General features: G+C 44.2%; 1 protein-coding gene across 1 annotated transcript in view; it reads right to left on the bottom strand.

Annotated features, from left to right (window-relative positions):
• Positions 1–1,017: 1,017 nt before the first annotated feature.
• Positions 1,018–19,633, bottom strand: part of PAX9 (paired box 9) — a 19,070-nt gene continuing 454 nt past the window's right edge. The window contains exons 2-6 of the mRNA XM_041417238.1: positions 19,157–19,279; positions 17,631–18,414; positions 15,161–15,303; positions 10,149–10,301; positions 1,018–1,272 (exon numbers count right to left, since the gene is read on the bottom strand). Of these exons, the coding sequence (XP_041273172.1) occupies positions 1,018–1,272; positions 10,149–10,301; positions 15,161–15,303; positions 17,631–18,414; positions 19,157–19,279 (1,458 nt within the window). The remainder of the gene's footprint in view (positions 1,273–10,148; positions 10,302–15,160; positions 15,304–17,630; positions 18,415–19,156; positions 19,280–19,633) is intronic.

Genomic DNA, 19,633 nt, shown 5'->3' with positions numbered 1-19,633 from the left:
TCCTCTACAGTTTTCTGTTTTATTCAGGTATTTTCCACCCATATTTCTGTTTATATACTTCATATGAATGTGGTGTTTCATGAATCTGGGAGGTTGGGTATAACTGGAGAGTTACTTAACTGGATTCCTGCCTTTGGCTCTTCTGCCAAAGAGATAACTATCTCATAAGATGATGAAGCCTCCACTGTGGGCACAAAAACATGACCAAAAACACCTACCTAAACCTCATCACCTATCACCCCACCATGCAAAGACATAGAAAATAACTAGAAATCTTCTTAACTTAAAAAAAAAAAAAAAAAAAAAAAAAAACCACCAAAAAGAAAAAGAAAAAGAAAAAGAAAAAGAAAAAGAAAAAGAAAAAGAAAAAGAAAAAGAAAAAGGTAAGAAATGTACTGGAAGGTGAAAACAAATGCTGTCAAAAGCCTCTATTTACAAATGGATAAAATCACAAAGATCTGACTACTGCCTGACGATGGCAACATGCCAGAAGAATCTGAAAGCCACCTATTGCCTTCATTCTATATTTGATTACCAAAACCCAATAAAACAACAATAAAGGACCTCATAATAACAGTGGATTGTATAATCTTATCAATTAAAGGGTTGTTCTCTAGGCATTTGGCAAAGACTTCCCATTCAGCCACCTCTGCTGATTCAAGGCATAGCAGAATTTTCTGTGGTGATTTTTCTTTATTGATTTTTGCACAAATCTTAGTAACAATTGCACATTTAGAAAGTTTGTGATGATTAAGAATAAATATGTGTGGTTTGACCAGGAGAGAGTGGAACAAGGCTCCACGAGCCCTTTGAGGGACACAAAGTCTTTAAGAGCGCAACACCACACTTCTCTCAGTTTCTGATGTTGCCTTCCGCTCTTTAATCCCAAAAGCCTTAGGGGAGACAAGTCACGAGGAGAAGTGCCAGGTGTGGCCAGCGTGAAGGGAGCAGTCCGTGAGCTGGGCTCAGGGGCCAAGGAGCCATCGAGCTCACGGTGCTCCCGGACCAGCTCCTGCATCAGAGAGCGGAGGCCGTGACAGAGTGGCCGCCCTCCCTGGCAGTCTGCATGCCCTTGAAGGCCAGCGAGGCGGGGATGTCGCAGCTGTGAGGGGACAGCGGGGTGCCCCCGGCGTGCTGCCAGCCGTGGCTCGCCATGTAGCTGGATGGAGTGGCGCTGTACGTCATGTAAGGTGACACTTGGGCCGGTGTGGCGTAGGCGGGCATGGCTGGTGCGGACACGAAACTGCTGACGGCCGGGAGGCCATTGGGTGCCTGAAAGGAGAGGGAAAGGAAAAGGATTTCTAAGAGAGTAAGACACATTGGATCTGGCATAAAATAACTGCCCTCAGATGCTGCTGGGGCTTTGTACCAATACCAGGACCAGCGAGGACACCGAGAGAGAAACCCATAACCATCTCCCTGAATTTCAGGGGCTCAGTGGCCCCTTCCACTTTGCTTTTAAGACCAGTTACCCCACTGTGATCAGTGCTTCACGCCTCTCCCAGCAACCTGTCCCAGACAGGGACCACAAGCAGATGATGAGGAAACACACACCAAGAGCAGGGCAGGAACTGCTGAGGCCCCTGTGCACCTGCCTGCCTTCCTGCAAGCTGTTGTTCATGGACTCCTCAAAGCCCATGTTTGTGTCTGATCATTACACTTGAGAGCTACTGGAGGGATTTGTAATGAGTCTCTCCCTTCTCTCTCACTGAGCACCTTGATGCACTTGGCAATGATTTCCACAGGTTGGAGTAGATGAACTGCTACATTTACCTACCTTTCCCAAATTTCACACAAAGTGTTGTCACTGTTGCAAGCCCTGCTGGGTGGTGCTGTGGCAGTTTAACCTGGCTATGCAGTGACCACAGCCATCCCAGCGGCAGGAGAGACAGACCCATCCCTGTGCCTCACCCTTCCTGGCCCCGAAGGAGGGTGGGCTCAGCCTGAGCTGCCATGGGCAGGTGTGGGCACAGATCTGAAAGCAACACTCCCCAGAGTGAAGAGGTAACAGCAGCCGGGGGGGGGTGGAACATCTTAAACTCTTTGGTAACTGTTTGTTCAGAGCATGAGTCACAACTTTAGTAGTAGTAGTATTGATGGTGACTTTTAAAAATCTTTTTCTAGATACTTGGGATAAAAAACTTGCAAATGTTCTTTGCTCATAGCTTCTCCTGGTTTCAACAGGGCTTCTGTGCATGAAACAATTGCAGGGCTGGGTTCTTTCCTGCAAGCTATTTTCCTAGGTCCTTCTTTAGGCTGGAGAGAAGGGTTTCTATTTAAATAGAGAAGGGAGAGTCCTTCAGTCAGCTATGCTATGATTTCACAATTATTGACTCCTTATTCAACTAAAAAGTGTTTGGTGGTTTATTTCACACCCATAAATATTTCTTCAGCACAACAGGTACAAACCAAGATCATTTATCTTGCTTAAGTTTCAATTTGTGTGGTGTTTGTTTTAGGATTTGGGGTGGCATTTTTTCTCAAAAATGTTTCCTATCTGGATATGAAAAAAGAGTATTGATTCATCAAATCCTGTAGCATCATCACATGGTACAACTGGGCACAACCTGAATAGTGCCAAGCTAAAAAATGAAACAGACTTTTGTTTCTGCTAAAACTTCACATGGTGTTAACATTTCACTTGTTCAATTTCTGCCTGGATTGCACCTGTCTGATTTCCAGTATTTACCTTCAAAATGGTCTATTTTCAGGCTCATGAGTTTCCTACCCATGTAGCTCACAGTTCCACTGTCTAACTGTCCTCTCATTATCATTTGGGAAACAGAGCAGCAATTCTGCTGGACTCCATCAATATAAACCTGTACAGCAATCTAAAGCAGCAGGAGACAGCAATGGGAACCTGGCCTCAAGCTTCCAATAGGACTATTAATTAATACAAAACATACAGCTGCAGCAGCAACATAATTGTCATTCAAAATAGGTAAATTCTTTGTTGAAGCTGAACTTGCCTTATTCTTTTGAAAATCCAAATATGAGATCTGACCAGTAACTTGTATTACGTACCCCCTACTGTGACTCAGGATTACACTTCAACCTCAGCTTTAAATATCAGTGTTTACAACACTACTAATTAATACAAACCTGCAAATAATTGCACTGCAAATCAGTACAATTCTTGAATCACAAGGAAAAGTATGTCATTGAATTTACTGGAAATAAGAAGTGTGGCCCTAAAAAGCTTTTCCAATGTGCAAACATGAAACAAGAATGAGCACCTCTGTTTTTTGTAACAAGCACCAACAAAAAGCTTTGCACAGGTGCAGTAGAGCCATTGAAGCCAGGTTGTAATTCTGGCATATCAAGAGCCACAACACAAACATATTCTGCACAGAGGAGTACAGAAACCCTGAAGGAGTGGGTGCTGGAAGAAGAAAATATATGGGACAAATCCCTGAAGTCTCATAGCCATTGAGACAGCACAAACTAGCTTCTAGACCTCAAAAGAAGGGGTTTTTTTGGGACTCTGTGAATCCACCCTGTTCCTCAGGCTTTCCCACTCCCAAGGAGGCTGGTACCAAGCAGTGGGCTCAAGGCTGTGCCTGGAAGCCCCATTTTAAGTAGGATTCCTCTTTATGAGTGCTCATGTTCTGGGAACCCTTAGCTGAGCTTTAGGAAGGATGTGTTATTGGGTACAGGGTAGATCAGTGCCAGGCAATGTGCCAACAAGGCATCTCATGGGCTGGTCCACCAATGTTCCAGCCCATGTCCTGGTCTACTGAATCTCCTACAGACAAGGCCACCAGGGGTTCCTCAACAACCATAAGCAGATGACTTTGCATGATCTGAGGCAAATCTGAGCTCCTGAACACCTCACATTAATGCAGACATTATTGATAAATACTTTGTCAGCAGGCTTGTTGATGAATATTTGATCCAATCACACATATATTCTGTGGCCTTATGGCACAAAGTCTTCAAATTATAACTCATGAAGAAGCCCAGGTTCCCTATTGAATCATACTGTAAGTGCCACTTGGGTTGTTGTTGATAAAATAGATGGAAATTGACTACAGATTCACTAGTTTTTTTTAAAAGCTTATTTTAAAAGAATACCTACACACATTTATAGCAGCCAGAACAACCCTTTTACACACACAAACACTCTTATTCAAAACAAAGTTGTGAGAACTGTTGTTTTTACAGTCTGTTCTGAATGTCAGAAAGATCTTGCCCCAACTACTGAGGGCAGGATGTGGAGACAGTTGTGTAGGGACCACCAGCTGCAACCTGTCACAGGCCACCAATGGTGTCTGTCATCACTGCCTCACTGAACTGGTGAATCATTCTTATTTTTGTTGCACTGCTACAAAGCTTTACCACTCAAAACCCTGATTCTGTGGATGCCACAGATGCCCTCAGCCAAGCAGGCAGCACTGGGATGGGTAGGAACTGGCCCAGCACAGACAGCAATTCTGCCTCAGGGGAGGTTTGAGCCATACCCACAAAGCAGTCAGAGGCTTCCTCTGACCTGAATTAAAAGATGAGGGGATAGAGAAAAATCTCACTCTACATGATTTTATAGTATGTTACTCAAAAAAAAAAAAAAAAAAAAAAAAAAAAAAAACAACCCCAACCCCCAAATTTTCATGTCCGACTTTTATCTGCGAAAGAGTTGACCTAATAGTCTTGTCACAAGTGTTTTTATTTCCAAGCAGCCTTAGATACAAAGTGTAGGTTATCAGAAGGGTTGAATCTTGTCTGTCAATCTGGCACTTTTTACAAACATGACATTCACTTAAAATAAATGGAGGGGATTAAGTTCCATGACCCTGTATAAACTGGATGAATAATTCATCCTGCAGTATTTCAATCAGAGGAAATGAACAGCAAAATCTAAACATTCGTAATTAGGAGTGCAAGAACCCCATGGTGTTTATGGATTTTTAAAACCCTAAGAATTTGTTTTAAGTGCAGAGGTTCTTGAACCTGGCTTTTAAGTTTTATAAATATTTTTTTTCTTAATTTGAACCATCGTTTTTCAAGGGAAATCTAATTTTTTTTAAGCAAACAAACAAACATTTAGTTGTAGCTGAACAAGAACCTCTGCTGTGTAAGAGATAAGGGTTCCCATTTGTAAGGGCCTACTTTCTGGCTTCTACAAAGATCAGAGAGGAACTTTTGCTCTCAATTGCTGCTTCTATCAATGTTTTCAGACAACTGGTGGAATAAGTATTTCCAAATTTTAGAGCTGCATTTGAAACCTAGAACACACGACCTCCCACCAACTCACAGTTCACTTAAACCTGTTCTCGCAAAGCTACCAGCAAAACAAGAGTAATTGGGTCAGGATCACAAGCTGGGTCTGGTGCCTCTCTGCCAAGTTGCTGCTGATACCTGCCAGTGACAGTAAAAGGAATATTGAGGTGAGAAATCAAAACCAGGGTGGACATAAAGATTTAGGTCACACAATATGGTACTGCTGAAACAGGCAGACTGCACATATTTTCACTAGTAAAGGAGTTGGTTGAGTAGTTTTAACAGATGGAATCTTTAGTTTTGGTCACTTTATATACAATACTAACTAGAGAAATCTTTTTTTGTCATTGTTTTCAGTCTGTTTGTGATTTGCAACACAGAGGGAGTGGGTGGATGAAAAGCAAGTCTAGAACCAAGCTAATATGGGAATGTCTTTGGAATAAGTAATTTCCATTAGCTGCTTGGACTCCTAAAAGTCAGAACAATTCTTTCACAGCCAGAGGTAACCACCACATACACCTTGATATCTGTTTTGAAGGCTATGCTTGTATAACGTGTCGCAGAGCTTCAGCCTCCTCTCTCCTTCGTGGTAAGAAGAGACAAGGATACAAGATTTCTGGGCAAACTTCCCAGTCAATCCGTGTCAGACAAACTACCTGATTTTGGTTTTTTTCTGCCTTGGTCACAGAAGAATCAGAGAAACATGCAAGCTAAATTTCACTTTTGGTCCTCATGGTATAAATTCTAATTATATATTTTAGTGAATTGACATTATTTCGTTTCGTTCCCTTCCCTACTTTTTCTTCTCTGACTTTTGCTTGCTAGATATGTGTTCTCTCAGTATCAATATTAGTTCATCTCCCATGTTCTCTTCCCATGTTACTTGTAAATGTTTCAGAAAATGACCCAGAATTGTAATATTCGAAATCACAGACCAGTATTTATGTTAGCTATCATTAATGGCAATAATGTAAAGGATCTCATTTCAGTTTTATGTGAATACAAAGAGCCCATTAGATGCCACAGGTGGCTGCCACCTCAATTTTATAGTCTAACTCTAGAGCGGGTGTCCAAAAGAATGCAAATTATTTTTCTTTTTTTTTATTATTTACAATTATTTAAATGACTTGGCCATTAAATTAATATAAATTAGTATAAATTATAATATAATTGTTACAATATTTAGTTAAATAGTTGATGTATTGCATGGACTAAGAATGCAGGCTTTGTAGAAGTATTCTAAATTACTATTTAAAAAAAAAAAATCTGGAGAAACAGCACAACCTTCAAATTCGAGTTACCTAATTCAGCAGCCTGAATGGGCTTGGACAGTGACTCAGCCCAAAATCCCCTGCTGCAGTCATCAGAAGTTCAGTCTGTGTCACGGCTTAAGGGACACACCTCTGGTGAATAAGGTCGCTGTTTTCGTTTGTATCTCGCAATTCTGACACTGACTTGGATGGAATGAATCCTTCCTGTGCTCGGATCAGCAAGCTCAGCACATTGCCTTGATCCTGCAGCACAGCCCTTCCCCGAGAGCGACTGAAACCAGCCAGCAGAGGTACCAGGGAGCAGCTCCTGGGAGCAGCTCCTGGGAGCACAGTGAGGGCTGGCAGCAGCTTTCTCTGCAGAGATGCTGCCGCAGCCCCGCACAGACACACAGACACCTTCTCGCTGCTGGTTTTCAAAATTAAAACCTTCAAATATTTTCTGGAAATGATGAATCTTTTCCAAATGGCCTGAAAACACAATCATGAAGAAGCTATTGCAGCAGTTGTTCTTTCCACAGCAAGAGAAAGCATAGCAGGAAGAAAAATATCTAGTCCTTCAATCAGAAGAGCAAATCAGCATAAAAATCCAGAGGATATCTCATTTTTATGGACATGCAGATAATCAGCTAAAACGATTATGACATGATGAGGAGCAATCAAACACAAACTGCAAACATCAAGGAAGCAAACATGCTAAGTCTCCCTTTATAATTGGAGATTAAATATGATGCATAAATCAAGCCAACATATGGGATCCCTAGGGAAGAGCAAACAAATTTTCCACGTAAAACAGCAGCAGCAGGCATGAAATAGAAGTATCATTTAGGAAAATGGCATTACTAAATAATCTAAGTAAAAAAACAGGAGGTTCTTTAGGTTTTAAAATTGATAAACTTAAGTAATATTTTTGTAGAAATTGTAATTACTAAATTAGAGCTAAGTTCTGAAGCTGCAATTCAGTGCTACAGGATCAACAGGAAAAATGGCGATATCACAAATCAATTCAGATCAGTGTTCCACTAAAATTAATGTGCCTACACAGGTCACCTAAAATAGGGCTTCAAAAGTGAACACTGAGTAAATTTCCCCAGTTTATGATAATGTTTTTTATTAAAAATATTTTTTAAGAAAAAATGAGATAAAATTGCTAAGGTGTATCTAAATAACCTAGCCAGAGTTAATCCTGCAAATAATGGTTTGCTTTTTATAGTGGTGGAAAATATTCTTACAAAAATATTTTCATGTTAGACTAAATATCCATATTCTTAGATTAATTAACTTATTTTAATGAACATATTCCTGATTTGATTTTCTATTAATTTCACTGCAATCAGCAGAAAATGAGACTCTGAAAAATTAGGACACTGACATTAAATAATTTTGACATACAAAAAAAATTTAGAAGAGGCAATATTTTTATGTAAGATATTAATTTCGTATAATATTATAAAATATTTGTCTTTGTTTTCAAGAAAGAGAAAACAGTGATAATACATTGGAATTGAGAAGCTTTGAAAATAACACATGGGCAAGGGGCTTACATAGCTGCTCTGTTGCTCAGCCGAACTGAGCTGATTTCCAGAAGACTGTGATTTGAAAAAAGACCTTTCAGGAATGGAGAATTACACTATTTCTCTTTCACTGTAAGTTGAGCAAATGCTGGTATTCTAGTTGAAGTTACAATTAAAAGAGACTTATATGCTGAAGTGCTCCAAGATTTCAAACATAGTTAGCTATCCAATCCTTTACATTATCTCTTTAAAAGATGCCATTTTCTTTGCAGCTATTTCTCCCATTATTACATTCAATGCACAACAATGTACTGCATAAGAAAATCACACTATTTCCTTCTAAAATAAAGTTCAGTCCTTTCATAATGAGCAGATCCCATTCCCCATGTTTAATGTGCCTTTTTATTAACTTAAAGTTGTTTCCTTTACCTATAGCCATCCCCAGCTGTAGTGAATAACACAGAAACCAGATAATATCAACTGAGTGTTTTAACTATAGTTGGGACATGCATCAAGATCACTCTAAATTATATTTTCTTATCCAGTTTTAAATCTCAGCCTCTTCAGGGAAATAAAATCCCAGTTTTGGAAATAGTAATAGTAACTTGAATTTACACACCATCACCAATCCTTTCCTGAAGGAGCCAGAGGCATTTTATGTCTTTTCCAAAGCAAACTACAGCAGAAACAAAAGGGAAAGAAAAAAAAAGAAAAAAAAAGAAAAAAAAAAAAAAGGGGTGGGGAAAAAGATGGGGGAAAGAAAAAAAGGAAAAAAACATATCACTCATTCTCTGACACTGAGTAGTCTACTACAAAAACAACGGAGGAAAAGAGAGGGAGGAGAAAAAGGCATGGTGGATAAAAGGCAGAGGTTGCTGTAAAACCTAAGCACATTCTGAGGGAAAAGCAGGGAGAAAGGGCTTCCAGTGTTTCTTCAGAAGTGCAGTTGGTTTAGTCGGCTTTCACAGTGAAGTGAGATCTATCACAGCACACCAAGCACACAAATATGTCCACCTAAACATCTCCAAATGTAGATTATAGTTCAAGGTCTGCACTGTCATTGAATGGTTGCTTCCCTTTCATACACCAGGTTGAGAAGGATGATATAAATCAAAGTCACTGCCTTTCCAGTGAAGATGCTGGATCTTGGGCTATGTTCTACTATTTAACAAACTTCACAACCAGACTATTTCAAAGTGGGGTGAAAACAAATTCTTGTTTTAAGCACAAAGCCTGGTTCTGATGACAAAAACACAACTGAAGTCTTCCTTAGACAGATATACTGGGTTTATGAGGACAATAGGAAAGCAGAGGGGAAAAATATCGTGTCATATAAGCAAACTCCTTTGAGCTAGAATTAACAACAGATTCCCATAGTTTTAGAACAGATTTGCACAATAATTCCCCTTTGGTATTTTGGCAAAATCTGGAATTGGGCAGGGCACACATGGACTCTAAACAAGCAAATACACTGGAAGAAATAAACATTTGTTCTTTTCTATGCTGTTGGTTAACACCATAATATATTACTGAAAGGTTCTATGAAAAATGTCTTCTTAATATTATATACTTAGCAATATACTGTAATTTCAATATACTGTTATTTAAATGAAACTGGGGGAGGAGACTTATGGACACAGACACTTCAGAGGGATTCCTGATGCCTAGAAGCTAGGCAAATATGGGATCAAACTGGTAGTCTTCACCTTATTCTCTTCAGGGACAGCCAAAACAGCAGTCTCCTCTGTCTAACAAGTCTCTGATGCTGCAGAGGCAGTTGCTGGGAAGCTGGTACACTAAGGAGGGTGAACCCACAACCCATCAATTGTTAAATGCCTACAGTTGTTACGACTAGGTGTGCAGGCAATTCCTAAAAGCTGATAAATTGCCACAACAGACAAATTCAAACACACTATACGGTCTTTATATACTTGCCAATCTACTGCAAGAACCAAGACTGAACAGGTCAAATCACACCTAATACCCCTGCTCCTGGCACTCTGCTCCCTGGCTGTGATAGGTATCTCCCATCGCTCCCTCTTTACGGTCCCTGATCATGTTTGTCACGGCAAACCTCCTGGTGGGCTGGGGTCCTTTGAGCAGAAGGTGCTGAGAGTGCAGTTTGATTGTCATCATACCATTCACTCACCTCTCTGACTTTCTTTATTAGTTTCATCCGGGTGGAGTGCCCTGAAGCCATGTGGGTTGGTGGACAGGGCACTGTGTTTTGGCCGTGGAAGCAGGTGGCCAGTAAGAGGCAGGTCTCACAAATGGGGTTCGAATTGGGTGCCATCCAGATCACCTGGGGAGGAATCGGGTGCATGTAGTGGGATCAGCTCATGCCCCTCACCCACAACATGCAATGACAAGGATGCCTAGACCTTGAGCAAGCTAAGCTGTCTTAGTGGCAATGCTTTGATAGCAGGCCTGGTCTGGAGATCCTAGTGAGAGTGACACAGAACCAGACAGTCTCCAAGCCGAGGTCTGAACCCTGCACCAGACTCTGCTAACAATGCTGCTGGGTACTATGGCAAGAAAGCAAATAAAAACCTCTCCTTCACAGCCTCACCCCCCTGCTGCCTGGGTATGACTGAAGAGCAGTAGGTCCGGACCTTTGTCATTGATAGATTTTGCACACACCCATAACAGGAATCCAACTGTCTGGATCTTGTGCTATAAGATGCCAAATAAGTAATTTGCTAATTATTTTTTTCAGTACATCACGTGTGTAGGAGGACCATGTAATTGGCCATAATATTAAGGCTACATTTTAAGGTTCTCCCCAAAGAAGTTACCTTGTGTTGCGGCTTCTAAGCACTGCAGATACAGTTACAGATGCACAGCCACCAAATATACTTTGTTCATTGTTCATCTATAAATGAAAGATCAGGAACTAAATATTTACATTACATACATTTTCTGTGCAAGTAATCGTCCAGAGTTGCACCTACTTTTGCAATCACTTGCCCTAAAATGGAGCCTTCCCTCTATGTGCTTGCAGCACACAGAGCTCACTGCCCTGGTCAGAATGCAGCCGAGGGACAGGGAGTGATATCCCAGCAATGCCAAAAACTCAAGCCCCTAACAGCTGATGAAGTTCAGCTGAGACAGACCTGAGGTAGTTGCTGTGTAGGGGTTTGGCCAGCGTGTCAGAGGAAGACTTCACTCAAACTATGTTCACAAACTCCTCTGCATTAGGAGGAGTGTTTTCTGCAGCTCCAGTAAGTTTGGGATGAGGCATCCAAAGAGCACACCATTTCCAGGAGGGAGCTTGCTCTCAGAGCCCCCAGTTACAAGCTTTTTCCCTTTAATGAGCATCAGCTCCCTTTGGCAGTATGCACATCTGCTTCCTGCAACGCACACAGAAAGTCATTCTAGAAAGAAATTATTTCCAAGCTATATGCCTCTCAGCAAATCATACAGACATATGTCAGGTCTTCTTCATTCTCATACATGTGTAAATACAGATCACAACTTTTTTTCACTTTGAACATCCATGATGTTAGTCCAGCAAGTCACAAGCATCATATGTCTGAGATCTGCATTCATGTTTATTAAGCATTTTGATTTCAAATGCAGGTTACAGAGGTGTTCATATTGCAGTCATTTCAGCTATTTTTTCTTAATGAAGTGAAGCTTCAGTATAAGCTGTGCAATACAAAAGAAAATACTCAGAATATCCATCCTTTGTAACAATAGCATAATTATCTGTAGAAGCACCTGAACACCACAATGAATGTGCCTCCCTGAATAACCAATGAACTATAACTGTGCTCTGTATGAAATGTGTATGACACAAAACTGTCAAACTCTCTGAAAAATCTATTTTCCTTCTCAGTTTCTCTGATTCACAGTCACCCTGTTTGAAAGCCATGTGACAAATCTGTGAGTATGATACACCAGGAAAATTATGCAACTGCTTACGTATAAATGACAACCTGGGACATCAGATAATTAAACCTGAATAGAAACTTGACAAGGTATCTTTTGGTTTCCTGTGGAATGTTTTGTACAGTATCACAGTCTGTCAGGCTGAGCTTTCAACTCCCGAAACCCAAATATGAACAACATTGCAAACAAAAGCCCCAGTAAATCCATAATATATAAAATAAAAAATGTTCTACATCCAGAGGTTCAGTTTCATGTTAAACTAGTGTGACTGCATATGTCAAGGCAAAAATGTGAAGTCTTCCTGCCTTTTCTGTGGGTGAATTCCCACTGATATGTGGGACAAGGGCTGAAACGTAGCCATTGGAACCGATTGGAGAGGTCAGCCTTGGCTGCTGCCTGACAAGTCTGGGATGTCAATAAGAGTTTTGCCTACAAAAAGGCTACAGTATCCCATATCTTAAAACAAATGTATATCATTTAAAAGAAGTGATCAAATAAATTCACTGTAAAAGTAGAGAAGATCTCCTTCTTTGGTCTCAGTTTTTCTGGTCTTTCTCACACAGAGGAATTTTCCAGGGGATTTCTTGAGAAGGAAAATATTATCTTCCGTGACTAAAACTGAGGAACAAGTCTTTCACTTGTCTAGTAGTTATGGAGCTATTTGCAAGCTATGGACAGGTGAACTTAAGATGCTGGCGATGCTTAAATACGTAGATGATATTTGTCAGAAAATGCAGAATTACCTATCACTCACACAAAATCTATTGTTAATGTGTTTCAGAGCACATTTCCTCTGCTCCTGTGGTGAAATTGGGAAGCCTAAGTTAAACATCCACACTTGATTCTCTCCTCTTGTAGGCACCACTGGTTTTGATAATACAGGCATAAAACTGGACAATCACAGAACAATCACTTCCCTTCTCTGGGGGAAATCTGATGTCTGCCTTCTTAAGACCCTTAAGAGTTTTTGTAACAAGATTTGCCCGAAAGAGATAAGGAAATAGCAATTACCCCAAAGTACAACAACAGAGCCTATTTCACTATAGTCCTTCTGGCACATTAAGTACATCTGAGACTTCCCCATTTTCCCACCATTCCAGATACCCCCCTGCTAGATTCACAAATGAACCAATATTCTCTCATACCCCCTGCTCATCTCTTTACACCCAAAACCATACACATTGCAAGAGACCATGGATCCCGTAATGTCAGAGAATTTTGTAAGTCTTTACTGTCACAGGCTGTCACTCCAGACTCACTACACTTCAGCGAAAAGTAAGTCAGCACTATATGCAGCAGGAATTTGGTTCTTAAACTTCACTTCACACTGTCTGGAATAAATATTTTGGCAAAATGTATGTGGAAAAAAAACTGCAAATAATCACATTTTCCCATCCTTATTTAGCATGATTTTTTTAACACATTCTTAATTAGCAAGGTAGTGAACATGTGGCAGACAAAGCAATTAATGCACATTCAAATTAATTCTCTGGATAACAATTCTGAATACTATAGTAATAGACTGGTCTATGTGTTAGAACTTTCCAAAGCCAAATTCAGTTTACCTATATTATTACAGGGAAGAACCTCCTCTATATCTTCCTTTAGAGAGCAGGGTTCTGAATGTGGTTTTTCTGGACAATTTATTTGAATAAATGAATTGCATTTTATTGATAACAATTTTCTCAAATTTTAAATAGCAGGTATTTTAAAATAACATTTATCAGGTGATCTTTCAGGTTGAACAAAACCTTAAAGTAAAACTGATATCGACAATAGAACAGTTGTATATTATGAAGACAAAATCATAAATATTGAAAGTAAAAAAGAAAAAAAAGAAAAGATAAAAAATAATTTCCAAACCAGCATTGAAAATAACTCACTTTATAAAACACTGTTTCTCAAGACATCTGTTGAAGTAAATGAGATCCATCAGAGGCCATGGTTTATAGCCTATGAACAAGAGCCTGTGAATATTTCAGCAGGACTGTGTGCAGAAGGCCCAGCCTGGAACCTAAGACAATGAAGCCACAGTACAGCTGCTCTTACTGAGTAGTGGCAAGCTATATCTACTATTTTTTATCAAGGCTGTTAATGCTTATTTTAAAGAAAATTGTAGAAGGAGTAGTAATGCTAAATCTAAGTCTAATTCTATCTTTAACCATACAATAATGGCTACACTATAGCGCACATTATTTGTGTTATGAAATGAACATAATAATAATGGAATAAGAGTAAAACAAAACAAATAGGACAGCATCGAGGGTGGTGTATTGTTTAAAAGGCAATGTATGTAATGAGGTAGTTGTTCACCATCGGGATCTACAGTATTTCCCACTCTGCCCGCTCTTTGCAAGTGTTCCCACAGTTTGTGCTCCGCATCTTGAATGTGAGAGTCTGATTCAGCTACTCTCAGCACCAGACACGAGCTACGAAAGTCTCCTCTACATGGATCTAAAACCAGACACAGAACTCAAAAAATAAATCCAAAACCTCTGTCTTTGAACGGGAAATGCTAAACAGAGATTGTGGGTTTTCTTCGACTTGGTTCTAAGTACAACAAACGCATGGCCGGGAAGTCAGTGTGTCTGAAAGACCTCTGATGCATTTTGAAATGTTTCCATCACACGGAAAAAATGTTTCCAAAACCTGTGCTTTCCCAACGAGTAACAGTTGAGCCTTTTATAGCTTTTCTTCTGGCATGGGACTTGATTAGCAAGTACAAAGATTTAGACAGAGATTTATTAAGTAACAGTTATATTGTGTTGTAATTAAAACGTAGGAAATTCGCCATCTACTTAAGCGTTTAAAAATGCTTAATGTAGGAAGCAATTACATCTCATTTTCAAATTATTCCCCTGACTACAGAGCACGCTGCGGACAGAGTCAAACGCGGCTGTATGGGCGGAGGCGGCGGCGGGACGTGCCCGCTGGCCCGGCCGGGGCGGGGGTCGGTGGCGGCGGGTCTCGAGCGCCCGCTGGGCGGGCTGGGCGGGGCGGGGGCAGCCCCGGGCCCGGGGGCGATCGCTGCTCCCCGCCAGCCCTCTCTCCGCCCGCCGGCAGCAGAGCGGGATGGGGGTGCTGGGCGCCGCGGCCGCCAGGCCGGGGGAGGAAGCGGAGAGAGGAGCGAAGAGAGCCAGGCTTTTTCCCGCCCGTCTTTGCAAACCAAAACCGAAGAAAGTCCCGTACCGGTTCCAAACCGAGGACGGTAGCCCGAGCCGAGCTCCGGAGCCCTGTGCATCACTGCCCGCCCCCCGCCTCTCTCTTTACCTGGCTGTACTTGGCCTCCTGCTCAAGGGAGCTCTTCTCCAACCCGTTCACGGCGTGCTGGGTCGGCGGGTGGAAGCTGTTTCGGCCCAAGCTGCTCCATTCCTCCACCTTGGGGCTGGGGTAAGGCGAAGTGTCAGTCACTGCTGGAAAACAAAGGAGCGGGAGAGAGGGAGTTAGAGGCAGAGTCTGACATTCGGAGATGGAGATGGCTTTGCTTCGGGATGGAGACGGCTCCTCTCCCCATGGAAGGCAGTCTGTGGGGCAGAGCTAAGGGGAAACCGGTCCCTCGCCCGACACATCTCGCTGAAGCTCCCGGAAGCTCCTTGAGACGGTGATTTCGCGGGCAGAAGGGAGCCAGCTCCCTCCTGAAACCTGTGACAGAGATCAGCAACCCAGCCCAGAGGTGGCTGGCTCGTTCGTCCCCACGCCCCCGCACTGGCGGGACGGAGCTGCCTCCCGGCATTTATCCCCCAGGATCCCCTAAGGGATATTTACGGGAACCGTCGTGTGTGTATTTGTGAGTCAGAGGAGAAACGACACCCCGTGATACAAACAGACCTGACACGCCTGCAGATGAGCTAGGCTCCAAACACTTTTTGGGAGAAAAAGAAAATGAAACATAAAAGTAAACAATTTTTTTAATAGGGAAATAAAAGGCGGAAGATAAGAAAACCGGGAGGAAAAGAAGTAACAGTCCTATTATTTACATGCCTATCAGCCGCGGCATGGGCATACCGAGATGTTTTGCCGGCGGACAAATTCCTCGAACGGCCAAATTCCCGCACCGGAGAGCCAGGGGAGTAGGGGGAGCCCTGCCCCGCGCCCGGCCGCATCGGAGCCGCCGTGGGAGGGGGCTTTCCTGCGACACCACCTCGCTCGGCCCCTCGCCGTGCTGGGGAAAGGCACAAATCTGAAGTTGTCTTAAGAAATTGAGCTCCCTCGGCGAGCGCCCTTTTCTGCTGATCTCACACTTTCCCATGAATAGGGGCTTCCTTTCCGTGTCAGCAAGGTCAGTTTACCCTATAAATCAAGGGCGAGCAGCCCCCATCTGCGGCATCGGCCACTCCGCAGCCCCGGCCCTCTGACGGGAAGGGGAGGGGGGAGATTTCACACTGCAGAAAGATGTGTGTCGCTACGGGGGCTGAGGGAGACGAGACAGATACCGAGGCACCCGGCAGCACCGTTAGAGGCCTGCCTGCCAATGTGGTGTTAATAAAGGAGGAACTCACTTAAAAAAAAAAAAAAAAAAAAAAAAAAAAAAAAAGTATATATGGAAAAAACCGTAAAAATATAAAAACCATAACAAAACAAAATAAACCCAAACCCTAAATTTCTCATGTGACTGTAATGCTCTCATTCTTTTTAATGTTCATTGCCAACACTACCTTTAGATTGCCTCAGAGATTGCCAGGTGTGTATTTGTTAAAGTCGACTCAGAAACAAGCACATTTGTTTGTGTCAGTGAGGACTAGGATGAAGTTTATATCGTGAAGGGCGAAGAAGAACAACTTACATTTTCTGCATGTATACATATAAAAAACCATACTTGTGCATGCGTATGTGTTGCTTGAAAAAAATATCATCTTTCTGATTAAATAAGAAGAAATTAAACCTGCAATGCCGAAAGGATCCTTTTGCATGTGAAATGCTGGTAGAACTGGATTGTTGCTGTTAAAAAGGCAGCGAAAACAGATCACAGCTCCCACCTCTCCACTACTGAGAGAAGAAAGGGACTCAGAAATCGCTGTAGGCAAAGGTTATTTTGGACTGTTGTTTTCAGTGACACTTTGAGTAACGCTTTCACTGTTAGCTCACTGGCAGAGAGCGAAATGGAAAAAATGTCCCTTGCTAGCGAGCGGCTGGGAGACGCGACGCAGTTTCCAGGCGGAGGAACCGAAAGAATGTGAAAGGGATAAAAGAGGCAAATCTTGGGCCTTTGGTTTTCCTAGACCACCGCTTCGGAGGAAAATACACCATCAGAATGAAAGCAATTAGATGACATTTGAACTTCCTGCCGAGGCAAATTTGGCCTGATTGCGAAAACTACAGAAAATTGACTTCTCAGTAAACGCCAAGGCAGCGCCCGTGACTGGAGTGCGGCAGCGAGCCCCGGTCGGGACCAGGACCGGGACTGGGACCGAGTGCGCCCTGGTGCCGCCGCAGCCCGGGCCGTCCCCTCCGGCGAAGATCCCCAATTCCCGGGTCAGAGAGGCGGAGGTGACGGCCGATGGGTCCTGCTTGCTGGTTCGCCTGCAGCCCACCCAGGCCCTTCGCTCTGCCCACGCTCCGAGACGCATCCTCCAGTAAGCTCAGTGCCCTGCCCGTGCCGGGAAAAACGCCAGGGGTTTCCCGAATCAAACACGAAACCACCTTCCGACCCTCGGAGAGGAGAGAACCCAGAAGCAGGGGACCGAACCCCTCCGGCCCTGCTTGGATGCCTTTGTGGCCCCGGTTCCCCCACATTTCTCACCTTGATCTGTGATGGAGCGGATCCCCAGGATGTCCGTCACCGAGTGAGAGGACGGCCACGTCCTGGGCATGGCCATGGTGCTGGGGATCGCCGGCACCCCGGGAGGGGTGGACACCTTGGCTCCTGCAGCAGCGATGGGGCTGGGGTAGGGGTAGATGTGGTTGTAGGACAGAGCAGGCTGTGGGGGCGGCTGGTGCTGCTTGTAAGACTCGTAGTGACTCTGCTGAGACAGGTTCCCGATTTTGTTGCGGAGGATGCGGCTGATGGAGCTGACCGACGGCACGTTGTACTTGTCACACACGCCATCGGCCAGCAGGCGATCCCGGATCTCCCAGGCGAAGATGCCCGGGTCCCTTTGTTTGTAGGTCCGGATATGTTTTACCACTGTGGGAGTGGTGACCCGAGGCTTGCTGCCGCCGATAGCCCCCGGTAGGATGGAGCCGGTCTCGTTGTAGCGAGCCAGGATTTTGCTGACACAGCCGTGGGAAACGCGGAGCTGCCGGCTGATGTCACACGGCCTGATACCCAGTTGCGCCAGTTCCACAATCCGCAGCCTGATGGCATTGGGCAGGGGTCTCCCGTTGACAAACACCCCCCCGAGCTGGTTCACTTCCCCGAAGGCAGGTTCTGCAAGCAAATGCACAAACACAGCCGTCGGACACGGCGGACGGCACAGAAGGGGGCGTCTGAACTGCTCCTCATCACAGACAGATGTCACAGACAGGGACCCCCCTCCCCGGCCACTCCACGCACGCTTCTTTGTATTAGCGGGATGCCCCCGAGACTGAAGGAGGCAAAGGGGAGGGAGGAAGAGAAGTGAGAGGTTAAAAAAAAAAAAAAAAAGAAAAAAAAAAAAGAATAAATAAAAGACAGAAAGAAAGAAAATCCGTGGCAACAAATGTCCGAGCGAGCGCTCCGGACCGTGCATCAAGCATATTCCAAAAAATAAGCACATTCCAGAGATGAAAAATGAGATCGCCCCAACAGACAAGTCAGCTTTATTGCCACAGGAAAAAGAAACGCGAAGAAAACAAAAAGAAAAGAAAAACATCTTCTAAGACGTGGGGGAGGGGGAGGAAGGAAAAAGTAGTTGTGGAAATTCTTTTACATCTTGGGAAAGACGAGGGCAGCGCGGTGCTTCTGAGTCGGGACTAACTTTTTAAAGACCGTTCCTGGTGCTGTTAGCGCCTTTCGCTTAACAGCACGATTACACTGGGCTGTAAAACAAGCGTGTTAAAATGTTAACTGCTACGATCTGTGTCAGGAATAATATACAACGTGTCACGGGCTCCAGCCATCCGCTCGGCTGCGATACTGCCTCGCACTCGCCTAATAACACTAATAACAAGCCGACTAGTCATTAGCTCTCTCTCTCTCCCCTGCTCCTGACCCTCAACATGTTCTTACAACTTGTAGGAACACGAGCAAAGTCAATAAGGGAGCCGCGGCGGTGGCAGATGACTGCGCACGGGTGCTCCCCCTCTCCTGACAGCACTTGAACCCTTCTGCGGCTCCCGGCCACTTACCCATTCCTCTGAGCGGGACACCTCGAGGCCGGCCCTAAATCCCAACGGATCCCTATGCCCGGGAAGCGACTCCCGGCCTCCTGCGCTCCTGGCCGCACTGGCCCCGAGCCTCTCTGATCTCCGCTGAGGAGGGAACAGTAGCGCGAGGAAGAAAAGAACTACAAGGAAATCTACATCCCGACAAGAGAGCCTTGACTTCTGCATTTCAACCTCAGGGCAGCGTGGGCAGGGCCGGGCTGGGCCGGGCCCGTGGCCCACCGCCCCCCCGAGCCCGCCCCTGGGGCGGCCCCACGGCCCAGCCGCCCTCCCAGTGGCCAGGGGAGATGACGGACAGCGCGGCGGCGGCGGCCCTTCCGCTCCGCTCCGCTCCGCTCCGCGCTCGGCACCTGGGCCCGCCGCGCCGGGACGGCGGCTCCGCACCTGCGGCGGTGAGTTGCGCGGGAAGCGCCGCCGGCGTCGGGGCCGTGCCGAGCGGGG

This window comes from Onychostruthus taczanowskii, unplaced genomic scaffold (genome assembly GCF_017590055.1).
Source record: "Onychostruthus taczanowskii isolate IOZ18803 unplaced genomic scaffold, ASM1759005v1 scaffold1, whole genome shotgun sequence".
Taxonomy (NCBI): domain Eukaryota; kingdom Metazoa; phylum Chordata; class Aves; order Passeriformes; family Passeridae; genus Onychostruthus; species Onychostruthus taczanowskii.
The sequence above is the reverse complement of the archived record's forward strand: the minus strand, read 5'-3'. Positions and strand labels throughout refer to the sequence as shown.